Raw genomic sequence first — 27,727 nt, forward strand, 5'->3', positions numbered from 1 at the left:
CCAGTTTTGTCAGGAATCGGTAGCAAAAGGTCATTTCCAACTCTCTACACACTTAGAGGTTTAAATATATATCTGAAATAAGAAAATAATTAGAACAGAGAGAGAATGAAATCACTACAAATCAAAATGTGTGGGATGCAGCTAAAATGGTTCTTACACAGAAAATCAGACCGTTAAATGCTTACATTGGAAAAGATGGCTGAAAACAATTAAGCCAAGCATTTAACTTAAAACGCTGGGGTGAAATATTCTAAGAAAGCAGCAGGGAAGAATAAAGACAACGGAAATAAAACAGAAAAGGTTACAGAAGAGTATCAACGAAACTTCAGAGCCGGTTTTTTGAAATGACTGAAAACAAACAAATTGATGGTGAGATTGAACAAAAAGAAAGGAGTTAAGGATCCAATACTGGGGACAAAAAAGCCGCACATTACTACACAGACAGCAGGTATTATAAAAATAAAAGAATCCTGTGAAGAACTTTGGGCCAATAATTCGAAAACAGCATAAAGAGGACAGACCAGGTACCATGAGTTAATGGAAGCATCACCAGCCAGGGTCTAAGGCAAGCTGCACTCACATTTGGTCTGGAAGGAAACAGAGAGCCACGGCAGGGCTGGAGCAGGGGAGCTTCACACCCTGTACTGCTGGCTGCTGCAGGGGGAGTGGAAGCCAGAGCCAGGGAGCAGGCAGGCGGAGCCTGGGCCAGGCAGGGGCCAGGGGAGATGGAGAAGAGGGGAAGACTGGCAGGGAGGCAAAGAGCTTAACTCGCAGGTCTGTGGGCTGGGAACTGGGAGGCCAGCGTGCCAAGAACATAGAGCGTGCCAGGGCCTGCAGAGGGGCACAGGGAGGAATTCCACACATTTAGTTCTGACATAATGAGTCTGCGGTGCCTGTGGAACTTCCAAGGGGAGAATGATGCAAGAGGCAGATGCCTTTGCAGGCCCGGAGCTCACCAGAGAGATCCGAGCGGGACAGAAAACTCCTTCTTGCTACCCTGGTGACAAAAATTCCACTTCATTCACCCAACAACTAAGCCCCGTGGAGCCTCTAGGCAGAGAAAAGGGAAGGCTGAGGGAGACTGATGTTGGGCATGGGAAGAGGCACTGTCCATGAGCACCCAGTGGAAAGGTCTGGGTGCTGCAACAGCCTGAGGACTGAGTGAGATGCGCCCCCCTCACCCCCCTTCACACACCATCAACTCGAACCAGCAGTTCTTTCACTGTATAGCAGGTTATCTTTGATAATCTAAGGAAAACACTGGCCATCCCCCCCCACCAATACCAATCCCACACCACTTAGCCAACAAGTCATAGGGTTTGCTCTCCAGTTAATCTACCCTCCCTTCAAAAGGGGCGGGGGGTGCGTTTGAATGGGGACTCAGACTATCCAAAGAGGGACTGTTGGGGGGTGGTGACAAGGGATCTCCTAAAGGAGTCAAGATCAGAGAAAAAGTCCATCCAAGATTGAGAGGGCCCACTGTCCACACCCTCCCGACACCGAGAACAGAGAGGTGTGCTGGGACTAACGCCATCTGGAAGAGCTGGGCAGTGTAGAGTGAAGGTGGGAAAAGGACTAGAAACGCTTCCTCCCTGCCCTGTGGGAAACAGCCCGCATCCGTCCTCACCAGATTGGCCACATTGTCGGGTGTCAGCAAGGGCTGCAGGAACTCGGCTGTGATGTCTGTGTCTGACTGGCCTGAGATCTGGGCTGAGGCCTTTGAGGTTCCCGACGGGCCTGGCTCCAAGTCCTTGTCCTCATCGTCTTCCCCCAGGTTGGGCTCTGGGAGAGGTAAGGAGACAAGATGCTGGTGTCAGAGCAAGAAACAGGCCCTCTCCCCTCCCAGGGAACCCAGGGGGTCTCTGACTCCAGGCAGCCCTAGCAAGCAGCTGAATGCAGTGGGCGAAGACCTGGGCTGCAGCCGTGCTCTGCCATCAAAGCACCATGTGATCTTGCAGAACGACCTGCCTCTGTGTCCCGTTCTCCACATCTGAGAAGTGGGAATAAGTCACACCAGCCTGGCTGATCACACTAAACTCCCAAGAAAGTGAAAAGGTTAACTAACAATTTCACTGAGCTTTACGGTTTAAAAACCTCTGTCTTTGAGGGGCGCCTGGGTGGCTCAGTCGTTAAGCGTCTGCCTTCAGCTCAGGTCACGATCCCAGCCTCCTGGGATCGAGCCCTGTATAGGGCTCCCTGCTCGGCGGGGAGCCTGCTTCTCCCTCTCCCACTCCCCCAGCTTGTGTTCCCTCTCTCGCTGTCAAATAAATAAATAAAATCTTTAAAAAACAAAAAACCTCTATCTTTGAAATACTGCTCAACCTCACCAGCAATGGGGAAAATGTAAAGATAACCTAGGAAGATAGCCTTTTTGGCCTATACGATTGACAAAAAAATAAAAAGGCCAGTAGTGACAGTTGTTAGTAAGGGTGTAGACTGTGCAAACGTACACTGGTATGGCCTTTTGGAAGCGTAACTTGACCGTAGTGCTGACTTTTAAATGTGCGCACCTTTTTGACCCAACAAATCTACTTCTAGATATTGACCCTAAACACTTAACTCAAATAAATACATACTGAAGGTACGATGTATGGAGAAAAAGCTTTACGTACAAAGATGTTCCCTGAAGCTGGAATGTTTAATAGGGTGATGATTTAAGCAGATTATGGCAAAAATATGATGCAATGTTATACGTTTTTTGTGTTGTTTTGTTTTGTTTTTTAAAGTAGGCTCCATGCACAGTGTGGGGCTTGAACTCACAACCCCACAATCAAAAGTCTCACGCTCTACTGACTAAGTCAGTCAGGTGCCCGCTGTTCAGTCTCTTTAAAAAGTTTGCAATGCATGTAACAGAAAGCTGACACCCCGCATTAACCCAGAGCAAGGGCACATACAAATCAGGTACAAAAGGCTGAACAGGGGGCGCCTGGGTGGCACAGTCGTTAAGCGTCTGCCTTCGGCTCAGGGCGTGATCCCGGCGATGTGGGATCGAGCCCCACATCAGGCTCCTCTGCTGGAAGCCTGCTTCTTCCTCTCCCGCTCCCCCTGCTTGCGTTCCCTCTCTCACTGGCTGTCTGTCAAATAAATTAAAAAAAAAAAAAAAAAAAAAGAAACAAAAGGCTGAACAGAACAGGCACTTCACAGACACGCAAATTACTAATAAATGTAAAACGACGCACGGCCTGACTCCAACATGTGCAAGAAAGCAAATCTATACCAAGGATCCCGTTTATACCCAGAGGGTTTATGGAACACCCAGAGCTGGGAAGAGTGGGTAACGGGCACTCACACACCTCTGGGGGTGTGCACGGTGGTGCAGTTTCTTTGGAAGACGGTCTGGCAACGGCTATCAAGAATGTCCATGCACCCAGTGGCAACGGGCGCAACCAGCGCTCAGATCTTGGTTTCTCGAACTACTTCCTGCTTAAAAGGAACCAGGGCCCCTTAGAGAAAAGGCTGATTCCAAGGCTGGGGTAAGGGAAAGTACAAGAGGAGTCCAGAACATCTTGTTGTGACAGAAAATAAGAAATCCCCGAAAAAACGTATGGGACACATCAAAGGGTCATCGGAGCCGGCTCAAAGGCTCCCCTGGTCTCAGTATGAGGCAACGTGAGTCACAAAATGAGTACCGAGAATAATGGATTACAGGCCAGAGAGTAAGAAAGAATCCACAAGTGCAACCGATACTAAAGTAGGGAGAAGAAAGCTCCTCCTGACAGAAAGCCAACTAAGAAATGCAGGAGGAAAGCTTCTCATCATCATCAGGGCAATAACAGATGTTAAAACCACCGGGCTAGGGGCGCCTGGGTGGCACAGCGGTTAAGCGTCTGCCTTCGGCTCAGGGCGTGATCCCGGTGTTATGGGATCGAGCCCCACGTCAGGCTCCTCTGCTGTGAGCCTGCCTCTTCCTCTCCCACTCCCCCTGCTTGTGTTCCCTCTCTCGCTGGCTGTCTCTATCTCTGTCAAATAAATAAATAAATAAATCTTTAAAAAAACAAAAAACAAAAAACCACCAGGCTGAAGTCTGAAGGGGAACAGGTGGTTTTACACAGCACGAGTATCTCCCTCAGTTGAGTATCTACAATGGGGAAAAGTGCACTCGATACTAGAGAAACCTGGGAGACACTATTGCAACCAAGTGATCAACGCTCCCATCACCAGTAAGGGGACAAATTGGGATCATGTGCCTCCTGACACCATGCACAGGCGGTCAGGGCATCAAGTCTGCAGCGTTCCTGCTGCAAGTGCAGAACCTGGATGCAGTCAGGAGGCCAGGGCAGACGAGCCCAAACAGAGGGACGTTTTACCCAACAGCGGGCCTGGGCTCTTCCCAACGGCAAGGTCATGAAGCAGAGGAAGGCTGCGGAATGGATTAGGGAGGCTAAGGGGGCGCGACAACTGAAAGCAGCATGGGAGCCTCGTCAAGGGTATGCAGGAGCTTTCAGGACTATTCTTGCAACTTGCGTGCACATCCCAAATTACTTCAAAATAAAAAGTTTGAGGAAATAGAACCGTAAAATCGGTGGGCAAAAAACCAGCTTTAAATGCACCAATCCCACTACTAGGAATCTGTCCTGTAATTGGACATGAACTCAAGACTCTCGGACTACAGCAATCTTTACACTTAAAAAAAAAAAAAAAAAAAAAAAGACACAAACGTCCATCAACAGGAGGACTGGTTAAAGTGATCTAGGTGCACTACAGACTATGACAGCACCGCGGAGAGGATGCAGCTGATATCTGTGCGTGGATATGGAAGGAGCGCTAAGATGATTACTGAACGTTTAAGGTATGGAAACTCTGCATGCTCAATTATGGAGGAAGGTAGTAGATCTCTACCTCATACCGTATATCAAAATGAGCTCCTTATTTTTACAAATAATAATTAAAAAATTCCAATTCACTCATAAACGTTTTAGAAACAAACAATAGTGATTTAGAAAAAAAACTGCGGAGTAAGGAAGGCCTCCATGGTTGACACTACTGACAAAATGATACAACCACCAAGAAATGACTTCAGGGGCGCCTGGGTGGCTCAGTGGGTGAAGTGCCCAGCTCTTGGTTTTGACTCAGGTCGTGACCTCAGGCTCATGAGATCAGGCCTTGCATCTGGCTCAGCACTTAGCAGGGAGTCTGCTTGAGGATTCTCTCTCTCTCTCCTCCTGCCCCTCCCCCGTCCCACCCCCGGGCGCGCTCTCTATAATAAATAAATAAATAGGGGTGCCTGGGTGGCTCAGTTGGTTAAGTGTCTGCCGTCAGCTCAGGTCATGATCCCAGGGTCTGGGGAATCGAGGCCTGTATCAGGTTCCCTGCTCAGTAGGGAGCCTGCTTCTCCCTCTGCCTGCCGGAGCTCGCCCTGCTTGTTCGCGTGCTGACAAATAAATAAACTCTTTAAAAAATAAATAAATCTATAAAAAAGGAAAAGAAAAGAAAGAAATTACTTCAGAAAGAAAATCCAATTATAAAGGAAAGAAAGGAAACGAGAACTCAGGTACTTCTGAAAGAAAACAGAAGTGTTAATACTTTGGGAGTGGTTACTTTGGGGGAGAGGAATAAGAGGGAGACTTCACATTCTATTCCTTTCTGCTCCATTTAAGTAATTCATAGTTACTTCTATGTATACTACACACTTGAGTAATTCCATTTCGATACCACCTGCTATACCCTACTACATACTGTAATTTACAACATAATATTAACTACTACACGTCAAGCTCATAGTAATGTAGTAACTGAATATTGTAAACGTGGTCAGTCCCCGCCACCACCTCTGGCCAGGCCTGCCTGGCTCCTTAGCTCACCCAGCTTCATCTTCTTGAGCGTGGAATCCGCATCGTCACGGGGCCGCTTGCGGGCATCCTTGGCACTGGGCATGTTGCGGGCTATCTCCGCCTGAGGCGTGCCCAGGTCCACCAGCAGGGTGGTGATCTGGGCCTGGAACTCCAAGGAGGCCGGGTGCTTCAGGACACTCAGCAGGTGCAGCTTGAGGTTCTTGCGCACACTGCTCACCTGAGATTTGGCCAGCGTCGGGGGCAGGTTGGCTGTGAGGAAAGCAGCAGGAGCTTTGTTCTGTGCGCACAGCCCATGGGGCCCTGCTCATCTCGCTGGCCAAGCCCCAGCTTGCGCGTAGGTTGCGGGCACTTCCTAGAAAAGTTCCTTTGCTCTCGGATCTACTGTGTAGCCTTCCCCCTGTACAAGCTGATGTTTAAAACCCTCAAAAGGTCTCCATGAGGATTAGTCAACCTTAGAACAAAGAGGAAGCTCACCCTTCCTTTGATTAAACATCAAGTCTCATCTCCCCCCGTCTCTGGTCTGGAAATTCCAGTGTGCCGCCCCTGGGGAAGGCTACCATCACCACCTTCACCTCCACAATGCCCCAACTGCACAGCCCCAACAGTGCGCCTCCCTGGTCCTGCCACCAGAATGATTGTCCAATGTCTAATAGTCACCTTGATGAACAAACCTTCCCTGTTCCACAGAGAAAGAGGATGCCTGTAATTTTGCCTGCCCAGCATCCGTCCCTTCTTCCTCAGCCAACAATGTTCCCATTTTCCTTTGAGGGAACCACCCTGGCTCCATTCTCAGTCCAAGTGGGCAAGAGACTCAGGGCCAGTCAGAACAATGCAATCCCTTGGCCATTGTGATTGGTTCAGAGATAAGCTACCAATGTCTTCTCAGCCAATCAGGAACAATGGGCGTCAGCCTTTGGACTTTGGCTGGAATGACGGGGAAGGAAACACTCTGTCCCCCGGGGTTGCCAAGTGGACAGAATGGAAGCCTAGAGCTATCGGGGGCCATCTTTGCTACCCCAAGGAAAGAGACACAGAACAGAACAAAGCCAATAAGGAGAAAATAAGAGCCAAGAAATGGAGACAGATCCACAATCTGTTCATATTCACACCTCAAGCCCGGACATTTCAGTTTCACACATGCACGAAAGTAGAGAAAAGACTGTAACAAATCACCAGGTACCCATCAACACTTTCCTTCCTGCTTTCTTTTTTTGTTGTTGAGGTGCACGGGGAGGCTGCAATATCTTAAAGTATTTCGCAGACCTCATGTCATTTCATCTGCACATACCTTAATATTAAAGCCAGTTTTGAACCAGGTTTCTGTCACATGCAACCAAAAGATTCCTGCCTAATCTAGAGAATGCTTCCTGTGTCCAGACCTACTATTTGATGAATCCCTCAGGGACCCGCTACCTAGCTCACATTTTTTCAGGACAGAGCAGACTGGTCAATGGAGAGCGGGAGGGGAGGGGACCAACCTACCATGCAGGGTTTCGTAGGCCTGGATCACCTCTGACATGAACATGGGCCTCTGGCGGGCGATGTTGGCAAGGGAGCCCAGCGCTGTGGTCAGGTTGATGGAGGAGATGGCGGGGTGTACCATGAACTTGAGCAGCTGCTCCAAAGCCGCTTTGCCTTCTTCCCACAGCATATCTAATGAGGAAGAGAAGAGTACCAGTTAGTAGGGGCCTTTCTGCCTGGCCTCTGGAGAGAGCAGCCCTTGGGGCCAAAAGGAGAAAGACTCTTACACATGATGGCTCGGAAGGGCTGAAAAAAACAGAAAATTTAGTGATTGAGGAGTCCTATGAGACAGACTATTAATGAGTATAAAAATTTAGGGGCACCTGGCTGGCTCAGTCGGTAGAACATGTGACTTTTAACCTCAGAGTCATGAGTTCAAGCCCTACACTGGGTGTAGAGCTTGCTTAAGAAAAAAAAAAAACAACGAAATATAAACATTTAGAGATGGGGGCGCCTGGGTGGCACAGTGGTTGAGCGTCTGCCTTCGGCTCAGGGCATGATCCCGGCGTTATGGGATCGAGCCCCACATCAGGTTCCTCCGCTGGGAGCCTGCTTCTTCCTCTCCCACTCCCCCTGCTTGTGTTCCCCCTCTCGCTGGCTGTCTCTATCTCTGTCGAATAAATAAATAAAATCTTAAAAAAAAAAATGTAGAGATGATGCTCAAAGCATGGGATTCCAACAGTAAAAGACTAGAAGTGATTTTAAATATCCAACTATAGGAATCCAATGATATGAGCAATGTTAAGGTAAAACTTTAAATATATAGGTATGTGTACGTACACGTAGACCAAGCACTCAAAGTCCTTTGTACCACCACTCTCCTTGATCTGGTCCCCAAACAACTTGGTGGATATCTTCCTGACACTTTCTATGCAAAAACATACTGGAGGGGCGCCTGGGTGCTTTAGTTGGTTAAGCATCTGACTTTGGTTCAGGTCAAGATCCCAGGGTCCTGGGATCCAGTCCCGCATCTGGCTCCTTGCTCAGCGGGGAGCCTGCTTTTCCCTCTGCCTGCCACTCGCTCTGCTTGTGCTCTATCTCTCTGTGACAAATAAATAAATAAAATCTTTATTAAGGAAAAAAAAAAAACAAAAAGCCAACAATCGCGGGATCTATGAATATATATATACATACACACACACACACACATACACACGCACATACACACATACATATGTATGTGTGTGTGTGGATATGTATGTGTGTGTGTGTGTGTATGTATATATGTGTGTACACACACATGCACATATTTATATATAAAATGTCCATTCCTGGGGCGCCTGGGTGGCACAGTCGTTAAGCGTCTGCCTTCGGCTCAGGGCGTGATCCCGGCGATCTGGGATCGAGCCCCACATCAGGCTCTTCCACCGGGAGCCTGCTTCTTCCTCTCCCACTCCCCCTGCTTGTGTTCCCTCTCTCGCTGGCTGTCTGTCAAATAAATAAATAAAATCTTAAAAAAAAAAAAAAAGTCCATTCCTGCATAGGAAAGCTCTGGAAAGAAATATACACTTAGTAGTATTTATCTCTGGGAAGCAGGATTGGGGGTGGTATTTTCTCTTTACACCCCGCTGTATGTTTTGCTTGATACCTCAGAAGTATACATGTACTACGTTTATAATTTGCAATTAAGAAAACCGTTATGGGGCGCCTGGGTGACTACTGATTTTGGCGTGGGTCATGATCTCATGAATCATGAGACTGAGCCCTGCTGTGGGCTCTGCTCAGTGAGGAGTCGGCTTGAAGATTCTTTCCCTCTGCTCCTCACCCCACTCATGCTCATGCTCTCTTTCAAATAAAGAAATAAATCTTTAAAAAAAAAACAAAAAAAAGTTAAAACTAGCTACCATTTACTAAGTGCTCACATCCTCACGGAACCTCTCGACAAACCCAAGAAAGGGGTTTTACAAAAAAGGAAACAAAGTTCAGAGAGAAGCAACTTGCCCAAGTTCACATAATAAGTGGTGAAGCTAGGATTGGAACCTAGCATCAGGGCTCTTAACCAATGCCTTTTTTTTTTTTTTTAAGATTTTATTTATTTATTCATTTGAGAGAGAGAAAGAGAGAGAGAGAGCGCGTGTGCGCAGGGAGGGAGAGGGAGGAGTGGAAAGAATCTCAAGCAGACTCTGTGCTGAGCATGGAGCCTGATCGGCTTGATCCCATGACCCTGAGATCATGACCTAAGCCAAAACCAAGAGTCAGTTGCTCAACCAACTGAGCCACCCAGGCGCCCCTCTTAATCAATGTCTTATACCGTCTCCAGAAATGAAAAACCAAGAAAAAAAGGGGAGGGGGAGGAAAGGAGTCAGTGTAGTTACTGACTGACAAACGGGACAAGCTAATGGGTGGCACTCACTGTACTGGATATAGGGGTGGTCACGAGGGATGCGGTCTAGGCTGATGTCATGCTCCTGGCGTCGGGGCACCTCCGAGTCAGGCATGCGGGGCGACAAGGTGACGATGAGACCCTCCACAAACTTGATGGCATGGGTGCGGATGCCGTCATTGTCAGAATCCAGCAGCAGAATGATGTCCGCAGCCATGGCAGACACCATGTCCCAGCAGGCCTCCTGGAGCTCACTGATGACTCGTGACTTTACCATCCACTGCAAGTGGGCGGGGGAGGAATGGAAACAGGAGAAGGGGACAAGACGTCGATTGCCAACTCCATCACTACCCAGAGACCCATGATGATGATGAATAAATTCATTTGGGAAAATGTACTGAGCTACAACTCTGCTCCAGGCCCCGTGCTAGATGATACTGGGGACAAGACCCAGGGGCGACCAGGGCCAGATCTGGTTCTGCCCTCTTGAGGTTCACAGACAGCGACAACCCAGAGTGAAGAGGCTCAAATCTTAAGACACGGGGAATAACAATACTGCCCTCACAACGTGGTGGCCAAGAGTAAATGGATCATTTATTTCGTTAATGCCAATGAACACCACACCACAGTTGTGTGCTTTTCCTTACAGCACTTACCTCGGTGCAAAATTAAAAATTTCTGTGATTCTTTGATAAGCATCTATCTCCCTCACTGGGCCGTGAGCACCATGAAGGCAGGACCCAACCCATGTGAGTCACAGAGGAAGTACTCAGGGAATGTTTGTTAAGTGCATGAATGTCTGGATGGATGGAAGGATGGATGAATGGTGATTCCGTGACCATTAGGGCATGAGATCCTTTGGTGCCTGTTTCCAAAAGATCAACAGCACGTTTTGCCCATAAAGAATTTGATCTGCCCCTGGTTTAACAGATCTGTCCCTGTGTCCCGATGAGGCTCTAAATGAGACCTGTCAGATCAGGATGCCCCCAGGTGGGAGGGAGCGCTTACCTGCAAGGCCACCTTGTAGAGCTGGGTCATGGTGAGGATGGCCTTCTTCACCACATTCACATTCTCATCCCTCAGGAGCATGTTGAGGTTTGCGATCAGTTTCAGCAGTAACTCAATGTCTCGCTTGCTGGGAGATAGAGAAAAAAAGGTCAAGGTCAAGGTGGTCTTGGGGTATGTGATGGGAGCCTGGGGTCCACGAGGAAAGGGAAATCGGGGTCAGATGTGTCAGGAGACTAGAGTGCAGGGGGACAAAGCCAAGGACAGCATCTGTATCATTTGTCAGCATGTCCAGAAACTGAGAACAATGCTTGGCACCTTCAGACACAGCCACCCACGAACCTTCTTTCTGGGTTAGTCCTGCAATGCCTACTCTTTTACTCTAGTAGGGCCCTGCTGTTCACATCAGGGGCAGCACAGCCAGACAACTGGACAAGCCAACTGTCTCATTTAGGATAGTACTTCCCTCATAGCTTGTTGTGAACATGGCAACAATACTTGTAAAGTATTTAGAACAGTATAGAAAGCATTTGGAAATATTAGCTGTCATTACTTTCAAGCACTTTGTTTTATGTAATCCCTAGTTTTGTTCGCTAATTTGTTTACCTCAGTAAGGTAAACAAGGTAAACTGAGGGCTCTGAAAGTGGGGGACCCTTTCTAGTCATATGAGCAGAGTCTCATTTTTTGTTGAAGAACGAAATACGTATTTGTTTGATGAATAAACAAAATTCAAGAAGGTCACACCTAGAGCTGGGATCATGAATACAATTTTTATAACATTCTATAATCTGAAGTTAAATATTAAGCTAATCAGTCAAAAATGCGAAACTCAGGGCACCTGGATGGCGCAGTCCGTTAAGCGGTCGACTCTTGATTTTGGCTCAGATCATGATCTCAGGGTCATGGGATTGAGCCCTGAGTCAGGCTCTGCACTCAGCAGGGAGTCTGCTTGAGATTCTCTCTCCCCCTCTGCCCCTCCCGCCCGCCCCACTCGCATGCTCTAATAAATAAATCTTAAAAAAGAAAACAAAATGAAACTCAACTGCCAGCTATGTGAAGTCAGAAACAATATCTGTATTTACTCACTGTTGTATTCCTACAGCCTGAGACACAAATGCCTGGCACATACCTGTTGAACATATATTGAAATTTACCACAAATTCTCCCAGTAAAATGTGAAGATTACGAATTTGGGCAATGGCATTATAGATATGGGTTTAAATTCCAGCTCTGCCAAATACTGGCTGTGTGGCCTTAAGAAACTCACTTCACCTCTCTGAGTCAGTTTCATCTTGCCATAAATGGGCCACATAACTAATCCATGGTGTTATTTTTGAGGATCGAAGTACATAACAAACGAGGTAAAGCATTTAGTACAGTGCCCAACAAAGAGAAAAGTCACTAATTAGAGGCTATTTTATTTCCTCTGAGTCACAAAGCATCCGATAAATGGTGAATGAACAAATGACTCAGTCTGAAGAAATCACTTTATCATTCTGAGCCTATCATTCTGAGCCTCAGTTTCCTTTTCCTTAAAAGGAGGATAACAAAGCCTCCACTCCCAAGGCTGCCGTGAAGGTCATAGGTGAAAACAGAAGGGGATTTGACACAGCACATGGCAGAGTAAGCTTTCCAATGCGGTCACTACTACAGTTAAATTCTCGTCCAACAAATATGTATTCAGTGCCTCCTATGTGCCAACACTGTCCTAGGCACGGGGATACGGTGGTCGGCCATACAGAGAAGGCCTGCCCTTGTGGAGCTGACATTTTTGTAGAGAAGAGAAGCATCAAGGTAATTCCAACCAGTGAGGACACTATAAAGAATGGTGAAGATGGGGTGCCCGAGGTGGGGGGGCTGCACTGGCAGGGCCAGGAGAGGCTGGCTGAAGAAGACGAGAGCGTAGTGAAGAAGAGCTGCAGGCTCCCTGGGGGTGAGCATCCCTTCCGGGTACAGCAAGCTGAGAGGACAGTGTTTTTTGAGGAACAACAGGGAGGCCAGAGGGTGTGAGTGAAGATCAGGGAGGGCACCAGAAGATGAGGTAAGCGGGGGGGTCTGGGTCTCCATCTAAGTGAGCCAGTGGGCCAGTGGAGTTCTGAGAGCAAGGGAGTGCCGATAGCTGACTGACATTTTAGCAGTATCACTCTGGCTACTCTAAGAGAGGAAGCAGGGCTTGGGTCTGGCATTTCCTTTGGGGAGGATAAGAATGTGTTGGAACTAGATGGGTGAATGTGCTAAACGTCACTGAACTGTTCATTTAAAAATAGTTAATTTTATGGTATGTGAATTTAATTCAATTAGACAGAAGAAAGAGAGGGGAAGCAGGGCAACCAGAGAGAAGGCCACTGGAGCCACCCAGGCAGGAGGTAATGGCGGCTTGGAGCAGCTTAACAGCCAAGGAAGTGGTTAAAAACTGGTCAGATGCTGTTTAAATTTTGAAGGCAGAGCCGACAGTCTTTACTGATGATGTAGATGTGAAATGTGAAAGAAGTAGAGAAATCAGGAATGACTCCAAGACTTCGACCTTATTATTTGCTGAGGAATCAGTGTGCATGGGAGGGAAAATGGGTCTGAGAAGCAGAGGGCAGGGCCAGGCAAGGAGCTGAAGAGGCTATCTCCACCAGGGGTGTTCCCAGGGGCGCCCTGCGCCACCCCATACCATGCCTCCTCGATGAAGCCAATGACAAATTTGCGCACTTCGATCGACTTGTCCGCCTGGAAAGCGATGATCTCCTGCCAACATCAGGAAGGCGGGTCAGGGCTGCACCAGGATCCATCCCCTTACCCCGGTACCCACACCCTTTCTCTCCCATTGGTCACTCACGTCCAGGAAGTTGTCTAGTAGTGTAGGATCTTTGTTGATGATCAGTTCCTGGACCTGGAAGGACACTGGGGATGAGGAGGAGGGCCACACACATAAAACCAGGCTCCAATCAGTACAGACTGGAGCGTGTAGAAGAAAACAGCATGGAGGCAGGCAGCAAATAAACTCAGTTTAAATCCTGGCTCTGCCCCTCCCAACCATGGCCTGGGCAAGTGGCTTCTTCCAAGTTTGTTTGCTCTTCTACGAAATGGGGATCTTAAACACCAACTCATAGGGCTCAGGAAGCTTTAATAAGAAGATCCTATGAGGTGCAAGGTCCAATGGGTAGTGAGCACAGGACACACGAGGGGGGCTAAAGAAGAGGGGAGTGCTGCAGTAATTTCTTCCTGAGGCTCCTCCATCAATTCTCTCCCTCTTCCTGTTTCTACTCCCCAGTCACACTGCCACAAATCAGCAGGCATTTCATGACAGTGAGAACCCATCTCCCGATGCCCTTGGACTTGCCAGGCTCTTTGAAATAAGGCTTTCCCACAGACATTCTCACAGAAGCCTGGTGCCAGCACAGGCCCAGCTCCCACTGCTAAGAGGTTAAGTCAGCTACCCACGGCTACACACTGTACATGCTGAGCAAGTAGCACAACTAGGGTTCTCACCCAGGCAACCTGACCCCCTGGCTCTGAAATTCACCTGCCTCCTGGTCTGAACCGCATCCAGCCCCTCCCCTCCAACTCTTCATGTCTTCTTTTGCCTATGCATAACCTATTGTGCCCTCCACTCCGCTCGAGACACTCTCCCTCTCTCCCTTAGCCTGCTTCTCTCCTCACGCTCCAGGTCTCAGCTCCGATGTTCCCTCTTCTGGAAAGCCCTCCCTGACTCCCCACCCCCAGGCTGGGTCAGCAGTCCCCTCGAGGCTCCCTCAGCAAGCTGGCTTCCTCCATCCCAGCCCTGCCCACTCTATTTCCACTGTCTGGAGACCTGCATGTCTTCCCCTCTAGACGGAAACCTGGCAGAGAGGAAACACAAGGCTGAAGAGCACAGGATTTGGCGATGGAATCCAGCATTCAAGTCCTAGTTCAGCCAGCTCCTAGAAGACTGACCTGAGGCTCATTATTTTAAGTTCTGAGACTCTGCTTCCTTCTGTAGAAATGGGGGACCAAATTCACAGAGCTTTTGTGAGAATTAAATGAGACCATGCCTATTCAGCATTGGGCACCACAGCAAGCATATCCTAAATGCTAAACCTGGACACTAGTGTTATACCAGTGTCTTCTTTTTCACGTGTTCCCAGCCCCTCCCCTCATGTTGCTTAGCCCAGAATCACCCCATCCCCTCACCTGCTTGAGTACTGTGATCTTTGAATCATTGGTGATCAGTGCTGCCTGGTTCAGGAGATCCACCACCTGGAAAGAGGGGGAGAGGCGGGAGATGGTGCTAGCTTTGCCAGCCCAGCCCCTTTTGCAGCCCCTGGGCTCCACACCTGGGGGTGGACTACCCTAAAGACAAGGCTGTGCCTCCCCATTCCAAGCCCTTCTCTCCATGCTCACTCTCTCTGAGGTGGTCATGCCATCGATGCCCGGCCCCTCCTCTTGTGTGAAGAACTGCGACGCCACGCTCCGCCGAGTGACACTATCTCCACTGTTGCCTGCCATGGCTGCTGTCAGGTATTTCCTGGAAAAAAAGAGGATCGATCAAGCTCTGGAGCCCTGTGGATAGGCTGGACCTTCACCCCACTGTTCACAAAGGGCGTGACCCTCCTTTCCATTCTGTCCTGTCCCTGATGGGTCTTCTGAAGCCCCTCTCCCATCCAGGTTCTGTCTCAGACTGTATGTGCATATAGAGGTTATAATCTGGGAGGGACAGATGTCTCCCAGGCCGGAGGCAGTCCCTTGTGGAGTGCCAGGCCTCACCTCTAGGACTTTGCACATAGCAGGCTAACCACAAACAGCTCCTGAATGACTGAACAAACGAACACACAGCAGCCACCTCGCTGCTTTCAGGTCCTCATCTTGCCATTTGGGGTAGACTCTGGACCAGACATGACACCAGGCTTTCTACAACACAGTTCTGAGGAACACGAGTCACAGAGTCCTACATGCCAAGTATTCAATACATCACTAGAAAAGGCCTAGTAAAAATAAATTACGTTTCAGCCATCTTCTGGAATACTATGGAGTTGTTTTTTAAAAAGGGGAGGGGGGAAGGGGAGACGTTTGGGCATCTGTCCCAGAGTCACACTTGGTAAAACTATTTAATAAGGATCAATTCCAGCATTATTCCTAACAGCAAAAGACTATTAGCAACCCAAGTGTTCTCAAACAGGGAGACTGACTGAAAAACATGATAAATTCACATAATAAAATACGATGCAACTGTAAAAAACGATGAAAAAAGAAGGAACATCTCTATGCATTGATAAACAGTGGATTCCACCATTGATTAAGTGAAAACACACAAAGTGGAAGACAATGTTTGCTGCATGCTCCCTTTTTACAAAAGATAAATATATATGTACCTGCATATACGTACATATTAAGAAAAATGAAAAGACAAACCAAAAACCAGAAGAGGAGGGAAAACAGTAAAATAAATCTGGTGGGTCTCAATGTATTATCATAAAAGCTGTCTGCGACAGCCTATGGCATCACGGAATACAGCAATTCAAACCATTTTTGTCAGGTTTGTGTATGTAGACTCAGAATGAACTGGGTCTGTTTCCTTTTCTATAAAAGAGGGATGGGGCACCTGGGTGGCTCAGTAAGTTGAGTGTCTGCCTTCCACTCAGGTCATGATCCCCAAGTCCCAGGATCGAGTCCCACATCTGGCTCCCTGCTTCGCGGACAGCCTGCTTCTCCCTCTAACCCTCCCCCCTCTCATGCTCTCTCAAATAAATAAAATCTTTAAAACAAAAACAAAAAACAGGGATGGCAACAGTGTTTACGTCCCAGGACTATTCTGAGGAGTAGATGAGTTAGTATAAAAAATAAACACAAGTATAGCTACTATTTTTATGTGCCCCTGAAAAGATGTGAAGGAAGTTGCATAAACTGTTAACAATTTGAGGGTGAAAAAGATGCACCTTTTAAAAAGAATGTAATATACTGCAATACAGTAGTTCTTCAACAGATGTCTGCTGAATGAATGAGTATCCAACAGCTTTCCTCCCAATCTCCCCGCCACCTGTCACAGCCACATCTAGTTCAGCGTCAAAACCATCATCCTCACCAAGGCCTAGAAGACCTTGTATAAGTGGCCCCTCCTACCTCTGCCCTTCACTCTTCTCTAGGGTCTCTGTGCTCCAGCTCTTCCTTCACTACCCTATTTCAAATGTCAATTCCTTGTCCCTCTCCATCTGTTACTCTATTTTTCTACACAGCATTTATTACCATCAACATACTACAAATTTATAAGCTCCATGAAAGCCAGGATTTCTGTGTGTCAGTTCACTTTCTAGATTTCCAGTGTGGAACAGTGCTTGGTACCTAGTAAGTGCTCAATAAATATCTGAGTGAATGCCAAAGGGCTTCCCCAATCACTGGACTTAGTAAATATGCCCTCTGGCTTGAAAAATAGTAGCTAACATTTAAGCATATGTGCTGGGCACAATTCTAACACACATGTTAACTTATTTAAAGCTCCCAACACCAACTCTTCCAGGCAGGTAGTATTTTTAATCTCCATTTTACAGATGAGGAAATTTGAAGGCAAGGGAGGTAAAGTCATTGACTGAAGGCTCACAGCTTCTAAGATGCACAGCCAGCAGTATGACTGCAGAATCTATCCTCCTCACTACTATGCAGTCCTGCCTCTCTGGAAGGCATTCCTTCTTCACCCCAGGTCTGTTCAAGCAAGCCAAGGGGCATGGTCACCTGACAACCTGCACACTGCAGTCCCTTATCAGAACATAATGAACCTTTTCATGCTGAACCTTTCCAACCTTTCCACTCGCTCCATGACAATAATAGATTGAGACCTACCTTTTATTTTTTTTTAAACCTGTGTTCTTCCTCTTCTACTTTTTGGTTTATCCTTAAAAAAAAAAAAAAGTATATACACATTTCCCTTCCTTTTGTAAAAAGGGAGCATATGACTAGCACCGCCTTCCGTTTTGTTTGTTTTCACTTAATATACTCTGGAGCCCACTCTCTATATCAGTGTAGAGACATTTTCGTCATTCCCTTCCCCCAACCCCTATTCCCTTTAAAGTTGCATGGTATTTTATTATGTGGACGTATTCAGCTTTTTTTCCTTCCAGTCTCCCTACTGAAGAACTCTGCCGTGTTTGCAGTCCTTTTGCTGTTACCAACAATCACTGTTTCCCCTTCCCTCCCGGTGTACCCCTTATGGAGTACCACTGCCCCACTCCCACCTGGGAGTATGACGACTCCCCTCACATACGGAGTAACCCCAGGAGTATCTTTCATTCATTCAACGAACATTAACCGGGCGTCTTCAGTGCGACCAGCGCTGTGCTGGGAACACAGCGATGACCAACACATACTCTACGTCCCAGTCCCCGTGGAGCTCACGATCAAAGACCTAATCGAAAAATCCCATAAATAAAGGTCCAATGATAAACCAGACCACATGTGACACGAAGGAAAGGGACAGGGGCCTATGAGAGCGTTTAACAGGCGGATTTCTGGACGGAGGGCGGGAAAGGAGGCCTTCGCAGAGGAAGTGACGTTGATGTCGAGACCCGAAAGATGAATGGGAGTTAGCCAGGCAGAATAGGTAAAAGGATGTTGCGGGCACAGCAGATAGCATGTGCAAAAATCCTGAGGCGGGAAGGCGCATGGCGAGTTTGAGGAACCGGAAGGCCAGTGCAGCTGTGCGAAGTGAGGAAGGAGCAGAGAGGCCAAGCCGGGGCCGGCGGGGCGGACGCGCCTTGGGGGCCACGTTGGAACTTTGCCCTGAGGGCACTGGGGAGCCACGGGAGGGTCCTAAGCTGGGGAAGAAACTGAGGTCTCGAACGTCACTGCTCCCCTTTCCTCGCAGCGCCCCAACTCGCCGGTCAGCGCCCCTGCCGCTTCAGGGTCCCTCCTCCCTTCGTTCCCGGGCCCCCACGCCGCCCCCCGCTCACCGCGGCGCCGGCCTCCGTCCCCCTCGCGCCCCCTCAGCAGCGCCTCTTCACAGACGCCGCCGTCGCCATCTTCCGTTCGCCGCCGGGACACTGCGCACGCGCAGCGCACACAGGGCCGCCGGGAAATGGAGTCCACACTGCGGCCCGACCCCGCCCCTACCTCCTGCGGCGCTAGAGGCCTTCCGCCCTCCCCCTCAGACGACGCCGGGGCGCCTTTCATTTCCGGCCTTTGAACGCCATGCCTTAAGGGAAATGTAGTCCCTTAGCAGAGGCACTGGACGGAAAGGGAGGAAGAGGCTTCTGGGAAATGGAGTTCACGGTGGTTCTGAGTCCCTGGACGGCTGGTGTTAGAGCGGGTGGAGAGTCCGGGCCGCGAAGCTCCTAGGTCCTGGAGGTGGTCTGTTGCCCCAGGGGAGTCTAAGCAGAGTGCCCGATACCCACCACCTTAGGTCCTGACCATTTACATAGTCTGGAGCATTTCCAGCTGTCGGAAGCTTCAGTATTCCAGTCCGTCCAATGGGAATGTGGATTTGAGGGTCTCTTACGGTCCCTATGGTAGCATATATGACCTCTGGAGTCCACTGCGCTCTGGGCCCCTCTCCTCCGCCGCGGTTGCTGGGCTCTGGCTATTCCCCCTCTTCCTGTCGAGATGATGAAACCCGCTGGGGTAGAAGAGCCCCAGAGTTCTGCCCTGGGGGCTTTCAGCATCGTCGGTGTCTCCCACCCGTAGCTCCCTCCCTTCAGCCACCTCCAGCTCTCTTGGTCCCGGGCTGCGGCTCCCGGCGCCTGAGGTCTGTCTCCGCACAATCCCGCAGGGGGCGCCCCAGTCCGAGCGCGCCGCCCTCGGGGAGGCGGGAGGGGAGCCCGGGGCGGGCGAGGGCGGGGGGTGGGGGTGTCCCAGCTATAAAGCGTGGCCGCCTCCCGCGGCGCCCAGGACGGCTGGGACCCCGGGCGGTCGGACGGGCGGGCACGGGTCGGAACTCGGGCCGTGCCGGCTGAGAGATCTGAAGCGCTCGATTCCCCCCGGGCCGGAGCGGGGGCGGGAGGGGGCGCAGGCCCGGGGGATGCTGGGCTCGGTGAAGATGGAGGCCCATGACCTGGCCGAGTGGAGCTACTACCCGGAGGCGGGCGAGGTGTGTCCTCGGGGATGGCGGAGCGGGAAGTGGGGGGCAGGAATCAGAGTGCGAGCTTGAATGGGGGCAAGGATGGGGTGTGGGATCAAATGGGGGCCCCAACTACAGTTGAGGAGCGGAGGAACTAGAGACACGCACACCAGGTGTAGGAGTCAGAGATGGGGGACGAGGCATGGGCGTGCAGTTTAGGCTGGTTGGAGCGAGGGCGCAAGCGGAAAAATTCAGGCAAGGGTCAGGTCATAGTTTAAACGTGAAGAATGGGTGTTGGGGACCCAAAATCCAAGGGATTAAAATGAAAAACAACAACAACAACAACAACAACAAACAAACAAAGATAGGAATCCTAGTTCCAGGATAGGGGACAGAGCTGGGGGATTAGGATTAGGGTTCCAAAGGGGGGTGGGAAAGACCGGAGCTAAGAGATGGGAGAAAAAGGTCACCATTAAGGAAAGTCAAAGGTGGGAGCTCAGGGGTAGAATATAGTTAAAGATGGGGCTTCTGGGGTAGAAATCAGAATTGGGGTTGGGGGATAAGCATCTTGGCGGTGGCGATCTAAGAGTCAGAAATAGGGATTGGTGCTCAAAGTTAAGAGATGGAGGTGCTCAGAGATGAAACATGGTTTGGGAGCCTGTAATAACAGGTGGGTGAGAGTCGGGGCTCGGAGAGATGGCGGCCCAGATGGGGTCAGATTTGGGATCCTGAGAGCAGATGTGAGCAATGGCATTGTCAGGAGAGGGGCCGAGCTCCATCCCCCATCTCTATTCATGACCCTTACCCCTCCCCACTGAACTTCAGTGGTTTAATTGTTTTTAGAGACCCTCAGCAGGGATACTTCTTGTTGGAGGCTGGAGGGTTTCAGATTTCGCACTCACCGCCCCCCCTTCCAGTAATCTCCAGTAATTGCTAATGTCCTCACTTGTCCCATCTCTGACAAGGCCGCCCTTGGAGTAGGGGGCGGGGTGTATCTTAATTCCCTCGCCTCAGCAGACGGAAAGTCCTTCCCCAAGTCTAACCCCCATTCCCATTGCTGCAAGGGCTCCTCCTTAGCTTGTTCTTTCTATAGTCAAGATTGTGAAAAACCAGGGGAGGGGTCCTAGTTGGAGGGTTACGGGGGTCCGGACATTTGGGTTCCTAACTGGGAAGGAGACTTTGGGCTTCAGGTCAGAGGGGGACTGGAATGTCTGAGATCTCCGAGGATTCTGAGATCTGGGGGTTTACACGGGGCCCCACGGTGCCTGAGTCCTGGGTCTGGGGTTTGAAGCTCGCGGTGGGACTCCCGGTTCCCCAGGCCTGCGGGGCTTGGCAAAGTGCCCGGGAGGGGCCAGTCCTGGGGCTGTGGAGGTGTGAGGTGCACGTGGGGTGGGGCAGGCCGATCAGGGAAAGGATTGGGAGTGCTGAGAGCTGGACGTGTCAGTTGCCTGGTGGGGAAGGCAGAGACCAGTTTGGAAGTAGAGGCTCCCAGGTAGTGGTGGGGGGAGGGGGGATCATCCCAGCTGAACCCCTAGAGAGTTCAGAGCCTGGGAACATGATTGAAGAAGACCCAACTACAGATCTATGTTGGGGGGGGCCAGATCTTTAAGAAGTAAGTTGTGTGGGTCTAGGATGAGGAGGTCACTATTGGGGCACAGTCTGAAGTTTAAGAATTTGCGTGGAAATTATGTCAGAAATTGAGAGACAGTCTAGAGGTGATTAGCATTTGGGGGCATATTTTAGAAGAGTTCACATATGGGGGGACGGAAATGGAAATCCGATGTCCCCCCCCTTCCCATCAGCGGAGCCACCTCCTCCCCCAGGTCAGAACAATAGGGAGAGAAACATCTGCACTCACTCAGCAACTAAGAAAGAAGAGGGTCCCCAAACTGCTTCGTGCTCACAGCCCCCTCCTGCTGGGGTGATTGACACCCCCAGTCGGGCTCCCTGTTAGGAAGGAAATTGGAAAGTTAGCACCCTGGGGTGTCCCCACTGGACTCCAGTTCTCACAGACCAGCTGGTCTGAGTGCTCCCCCTTTTAGAGGGAATTCTGAAGCCTCTCCGAGTGTTGGGGGTTAGGATCTGGACTGGGACTGGGACTAGAAACTAGGCTTCTGGCTTCACAAGGCCTTCCTCCGCTCCCTGTCACACCCTCCCCTAGAGACAATAAGGAAATGAAAGGAGAGAAATTCCAGCCTCCTGGGATGGGGGTGCAAGTCCCCTGAGGGCTTCCCCCCAATCTCAGCCCCGCCCTGGCAGGGGAGATCCGGCTCACACCCGGACACTGGGGGTTCATCCCAGCCCTGGGGCGTGGGAAAGCCAAGGGTGGATTAGGGCAGCTGGAGTGCTTGAGGTCAGACCTCAAGGAGGACTTCCGGGTGGGTGGGGACCCAGAAAAGGAGGGCCCTGGGGTCCCGGTCAGTCTTCCTCTGTGATACAGAGGACCCTCATGGAGTTGGAGAATTGGAGTGGGGGTCGCAGAGGGATTTAGGAACTCTCTGTGGTTGCCCCTGAGTCCATTGCCTCCTCTCAGCTCTGAAGGACCTGATTCCCTTGTCCTGAGGAGAGGGAAGAATCAGCCAAGGTGGTGGGGACACCAGTGCATGGAGGAGGGGTAGCTGTGACTCTAGTTTCAATGGGAAGCTTCTGGGGAGATGGTAATGCTGAAGCAAGGAGAGAGAGAGGTACAGAGATGTCCTGGAGGGAAAGAGACATGGTAGGGGAGTGGGGCAGAGAGAAACAGGGAAAGATAAGGGGGGGAGAGAGATGGGGCTGGGGAGAGTCAGGAGGAGGGAAAGGCAGGGGGGTTGGGGAGAGATGAGAGAGAGACAGAAGGAGGTGAAGGCAGAGGGGTGCGAAAGAGATGGGGAGAGACAGGGCTGGAGGGGAGGAAGCTTGGATGGAGACTGGGGAGTAGAGGGGGGAGGAGAGAGGAGGTGCAGGAGGTACTGAGCCGGGAAAGAGATGGACAGAGATACACATGGAGCCAGCTGGGAGACTCAGAGACCGGAGACAAAAGTACTGCCTGGAAGTGCGTGAGAGAGAGAGAGAAGAGAGTTTCTCTGCCTGGGCTCAGACTAGAGTTGGTTGCCACCTGTCCCTGACTCTCTGAGTGATCCTGGCAATTCCCTTCTCTCTCAGGACCTTGGGACCTGCAGACCCTTGCAGTGACAGGGGACAGGACAGGACCCACTGACTCAGAGCAAAAGTGGCCCCTGCCGGAAAGATAGCAGCACCCCCAGTGCCACGAGACCTCCACGTGGGGAGGGAGCAGGGCGGGGGGGGCGTTGGTGGACTGAGGGAGAGAGGATGGTGGACAGTGGATGGAAAGGGTAAATACAGCGAGGGAGAAATCACCGCCCACCATCCTTTCTGTTTTCCGAGTTTATCTTGTTAATTTCCTGCTAGACTGTCAGGTCCGTGAAGGCAGGCGTTTCTGTCTTGTCTTGGTCACTTGCTTTTTTTTTTTTTTTAAAGATTTTATTTGTTTATTCGACAGAGATAGAGACAGCCAGCGAGAGAGGGAACACAAGCAGGGGGAGTGGGAGAGGAAGAAGCAGGCTCCCAGCAGAGCAGGGAGCCCCATGCGGGGCTCGATCCCAAGACCCTGGGATCACGCCCTGAGCCGAAGGCAGACGCCTAACCGCTCTGCCACCCAGGCGCCCCTTGGTCACTTGCTTTTATAGCATGGTCCAGAGCACTGGTCTGGAGCCGGACTGCCTAAATTCAGAATCCCAGTTCTGCCCCTTCCTTACTGCCTGAACCTGGACAACCTCTCTGGGCCTCAGCTTGCTCAGCAATACAGTGGGTGTTATCATAGCGCGGTTGTGAAGGTTGAAAAAGAGACCTTTCCTGAGAAGTGATTGGAGCAGTGCCTGGCACAAAGTAGGTGGCCAATAGATATTTATTTGTTCAATGGATGAAAGAAGAGAGGGTTATTAGAGAGACCTAGCGATGTCTACTGTATTTCATTGAGCTAAGATGCATGTTTTTCATTTGAACATTTCTGAAAATGGGATGGGTTTTACAGTCAATGGTGTCTAGAGATTGACAGTGTTTTTGTCCCCTTGTTGGTATTATTCTTACTGGTACTTAAAATAACACGGCAGCTTAGAAATAGTGATGTCTTAGATTTAATGATATATGGTAAAGACACCATATAGATTAGGTTGAAACATGTGATTTCTGATACTGAAACATTTTTTAAAAATTGTTTTAAGTTTTGGGGCGCCTGGGTGGCGCGGTCGTTAAGCGTCTGCCTTCGGCTCAGGACGTGATCCCAGCGTTCTGGGATCGAGCCCCACATCAGGCTCCTCTGTTAGGAGCCTGCTTCTTCCTCTCCCACTCCCCCTGCTTGTGTTCCCTCTCTCGCTGGCTGTCTCTCTATGTCAAATTAATAAATAAAATCTTTAAAAAAATTTTTTAAAGTTTTATTTATTTAAGTAATCTTTACACCCAACATGGGGCTCGAACTCACAACCCCGAGATCAAGAGTCGCATGCTCTTCCCACCGACCCAGCCAGGTGGCCTACCCCACCCAATCCCGAAACATTTTTGACTTCTGACCACTGTAATTCTTTTTTTTTTTTAAGATTTTATTTATTAATTTGACAGAGAGACAGCCAGAGAGAGAGGGAACACAAGCAGGGGGAGTGGGAGAGGAAGAAGCAGGCTCCTAGTGGAGAAGCCTGATGTGGGGCTCGATCCCATAATGCCAGGATCACGCCCGGAGCCAAAGGCAGATGCTTAATGACTGAGCCACCCAGGCGCCCCTCTAACCACTGTAATTCTTAACCTAAAAGACTGATAGAGAGTACCCATTTGGATGGGATGTTTAGAGAAGTCAGGAGTTTTCGATTTTTTCAGTTTCAGGACCTCTTTACATGCTTAAAAATTATTGAGGACCCCAGTTTTCATTCGTGTAAATTATGTCTACCAGTAGTTACTGCATTGAAAAAAAAAGTTACCACATTAGAAATTGAAACAGAGGGACACCTGGGGGGCTCAGTCGGTTAAGCGTCTGCTTTCGGCGCAGGTGATGATCCCGGAGTCCTGGGATGAGTACCACATCGGGCTCCCTGCTCAGCGGGGAGCCTGCTTCTCCCTCTCCCTCTGCTGCTCCCCCTACTTGTGCTCTCTCACTCTCTCCCTGTCAAATAAATAAATAAAATCTTTTTTTATTTTTATTTATTTTTTTTAAGGTTTTATTTTTTTATTTCACAGAGAGAGAGACATGGCGAGAGAGGGAACACAAGCAGGGGGAGTGGGAGAGGGAGAAGCAGGCTTCCCTCCAAGCAGGGAGCCCAACACAGGGGCTCGATCCCAGGACCCCGGGATCATGACCTGAGCCGAAGATAGATGCTTAACTGACTGAGCCAGCCAGGCGCCCCTGGATTAATTAATTTTACACTAACAATTTTTTTAGCATAAATACTGTGTTTTTATTAATAACTATATTTCCAGGGGCGCCTGGCTGGCGCAGTCGGTAGAGCAGGCAACTCTTGATTTTAGGGTTGTGAGTTCAAACCCCACGTTGGGCGTGGAGCCTACTTAAAAAAAATAAAAATAAAATAAAATAAAATAACTGTATTTCAAAACATTTAGTGAGAGGAGTGGCACTGTTATATTTTTGGCAAATCTCTTCAGTGTCTGGTTCAATAGGACACAGCTGGATTCTTGTGGCTGCTTCTGCATTTGGTTTGTTGCAATGTCACATGTCCGGTGGCCTCTGGAAAACTCCACTGTAACTCCTGAGAGAGAAAGAGTGAAAAAGGCTAGTAATTTCTTAGCATTATATGCAAATAGTTTTGACCTCGTGGACACCCTAAAAGGGTCTTGGAGACTTCCCAGGGCATCCAGGACCACACTTTGAGAACCACTTAAAGCATGAGCTAGCCGTGGGGGATGGAGGATGAGGTCAAGGGTGGGGTGGGTGCATGAGGATGGGGAAGAGAAAGAGACTTCCAGAAACAGCCATCTGCAGACAGAGGTAAGGGACTTGTAGAAGATGCAAGACAGACAGACGGATGCACAGTGGGGGCCAGCGACCCTTTGCTGACCAGCAGAGTGGCAATTCACTGACCTACCCCCATCTTTCTCTCCTTGCAGGTCTACTCGCCAGTGACCCCAGTGCCCACCATGGCCCCCCTCAACTCCTACATGAGCCTGAACCCTCTGAGCGCTCCCTACCCCCCCGGGGGGCTCCCTGCCTCCCCGCTGCCTTCAGGACCCCTGGCGCCCCCAGCCCCCGCAGCACCCCTGGGGCCCACCTTCCCAGGCCTGGGTGCCAGCGGTGGCGGAGGCAGCGGCTCAGGGTACGGGGGCCCGGGCCCGGGGCTGGTGCACGGGAAGGAGATGCCGAAAGGCTACCGGCGACCACTGGCCCATGCCAAGCCGCCATATTCCTACATCTCGCTCATCACCATGGCCATCCAGCAGGCGCCGGGCAAGATGCTGACCCTGAGCGAGATCTACCAGTGGATCATGGACCTCTTCCCCTACTACCGGGAGAACCAGCAGCGCTGGCAGAACTCCATCCGCCACTCACTGTCTTTCAACGACTGCTTTGTCAAGGTGGCGCGCTCCCCAGACAAGCCGGGCAAGGGCTCCTACTGGGCCCTGCACCCCAGCTCAGGGAACATGTTTGAGAACGGCTGTTACCTGCGGCGCCAGAAGCGCTTCAAGCTGGAGGAGAAGGTGAAGAAAGGGGCTGGCGGGACCTCGGCCTCCAGGAACAGTGCAGGGGCTGCTGCCTCGGCCGCCACCCCTGCCGCCACGGTCACCTCTCCCCCCCAGCCCCAGCCTCCGCCCCCGGAGCCGGAGGCCCAGGGCGGGGAAGACGTAGGGGCTCTGGACTGTGGCTCACCCCCTTCCTCCACACCCTATTTCACTGGCCTGGAGCTCCCCGGGGAGCTGAAGCTGGATGCCCCCTACAACTTCAACCACCCTTTCTCCATCAACAACCTGATGTCGGAACAGACGCCAGCACCCCCTAAACTGGACGTGGGGTTTGGGGGCTATGGGGCAGAGGGGGGAGAGCCTGGGGTCTACTACCAGGGTGTCTATTCCCGCTCTCTGCTTAACGCGTCCTAGCGGGGGTGTGAGAGCGTGGTGGGTGGGGTATGGATGTAGCTCACACCGTCAGGCGCTTGGGGCCTCATCCTCCTGGTGACACTTGGCTCGTCCCGTCAGTTACCATCTTGGTTGGTCTATTACTGTGGTGACTGCTGTCTCTGTGGGCATCGGGTCCATCCTTTGGGTACTGTGATAACTGCCGTTGACATCTCGGCGGGCCCACTGGGTACTGCAAAGCCTGCCATGTTGATTGGTGTTATTCGTCCTTCCTTTGGGTGCTCTGATGGCCGCCACCTGGGATGACCTCTTAGTCGGCCCTTTGGACATGGTGATGGACGTCCTCTTGACTGACCCTTTGGATGTGATGGTGATACCATTCCAATGACATCTTCTTTGGCCCGTTGGGTGCCATGATCACTTCTTCTTTGGTGGGCTTCTTGGTGTAGCAGAGGCCAAGTTGGCCACCATCCTTCCTAACATCTTTTTGGGGGCAAGTTGGGTGCTATGATGGCCACCATCTTGGTTGGCTGACATAACCAGTGTGCTGTTGTGCCCTGTGACAGCTACCACAGCCCCTGGGTTGGCCATTGTCATCACTGTCTCTTTGGTGTGAGGTGAGTGAGGGATGGAGGTGAGAATACTCCTTGGTTTTTTTCTGGAGCCCATTCCCCGCTCTGGTCCAGGAGAAACCAGAAAGGACTGGCTAGGGTGTGGGGAGTTTCTACTGAAGTCTGGTTCTTGCCTGGGAAGCGGGATACTGGCTGTGTTTGACCATTAAAGGCACTGTTTCGGCCTCTCACTGAACGTCTTTTCCTTGGAGGGTGGGCCCTGTGGGGCTTGAACACCTGAATTGCCCTGTCCCTGTCCCCTCTCCCGCCTGCCCCCAAGAGCTGGCTGCCGCTGAGGGAGGCGCTGGGGGAGGCATCGACCTGACCTTTGGCTCTTTGCTGTCCCTGACCCCAAGGACAGTTTGCTCACAGATAGCAGCCCCCGCAGCAGTGGGG

General features: G+C 50.5%; 2 protein-coding genes across 3 annotated transcripts in view; one reads left to right on the forward strand and one right to left on the reverse strand.

Annotated features, from left to right (window-relative positions):
• Positions 1 to 18,677, reverse strand: part of SYMPK (symplekin scaffold protein) — a 36,087-nt gene extending 17,410 nt beyond the window's left edge. Inside the window, exons 1-11 of one of the 2 annotated variants that reach the window (XM_057314495.1) lie at positions 18,547 to 18,633; positions 17,441 to 17,492; positions 15,011 to 15,134; positions 14,801 to 14,866; positions 13,467 to 13,520; positions 13,302 to 13,375; positions 10,645 to 10,771; positions 9,667 to 9,916; positions 7,275 to 7,445; positions 5,802 to 6,041; positions 1,628 to 1,782 (exon numbers count right to left, since the gene is read on the reverse strand). In XM_057314495.1, the coding sequence (XP_057170478.1) occupies positions 1,628 to 1,782; positions 5,802 to 6,041; positions 7,275 to 7,445; positions 9,667 to 9,916; positions 10,645 to 10,771; positions 13,302 to 13,375; positions 13,467 to 13,520; positions 14,801 to 14,866; positions 15,011 to 15,115 (1,242 nt within the window). In that variant the 5' untranslated portion in view covers positions 15,116 to 15,134; positions 17,441 to 17,492; positions 18,547 to 18,633. Of the gene's footprint in view, positions 1 to 1,627; positions 1,783 to 5,801; positions 6,042 to 7,274; positions 7,446 to 9,666; positions 9,917 to 10,644; positions 10,772 to 13,301; positions 13,376 to 13,466; positions 13,521 to 14,800; positions 14,867 to 15,010; positions 15,135 to 17,440; positions 17,493 to 18,546 lie in introns of both variants that reach the window. The other variant, XM_026482018.4, reaches the window with a different exon arrangement.
• An 814-nt stretch (positions 18,678 to 19,491) lies between these two features.
• On the forward strand, positions 19,492 to 27,724 carry FOXA3 (forkhead box A3). The gene is made up of 2 exons (XM_026482017.3): positions 19,492 to 19,679; positions 25,758 to 27,724. Exons 1-2 carry the CDS (start codon positions 19,611 to 19,613, stop codon positions 26,739 to 26,741), a joined length of 1,053 nt encoding a protein of 350 aa, XP_026337802.1. The 5' UTR covers positions 19,492 to 19,610; the 3' UTR covers positions 26,742 to 27,724.
• Positions 27,725 to 27,727: the final 3 nt, after the last annotated feature.

Source organism: Ursus arctos, unplaced genomic scaffold, assembly GCF_023065955.2.
Source record: "Ursus arctos isolate Adak ecotype North America unplaced genomic scaffold, UrsArc2.0 scaffold_19, whole genome shotgun sequence".
Classification (NCBI taxonomy): Eukaryota; Metazoa; Chordata; class Mammalia; order Carnivora; family Ursidae; genus Ursus; species Ursus arctos.

Bases quoted from the DNA above. Each gene is read 5' to 3' on its own strand.
- FOXA3 (XM_026482017.3), top strand. From the start codon at position 19,611: ATGCTGGGCTCGGTGAAGATGGAGGCCCATGACCTGGCCGAGTGGAGC. The intron at 19,680-25,757 runs GTGTGTCCTCGG...CTCTCCTTGCAG, and splicing joins ACTACCCGGAGGCGGGCGAG to GTCTACTCGCCAGTGACCCC.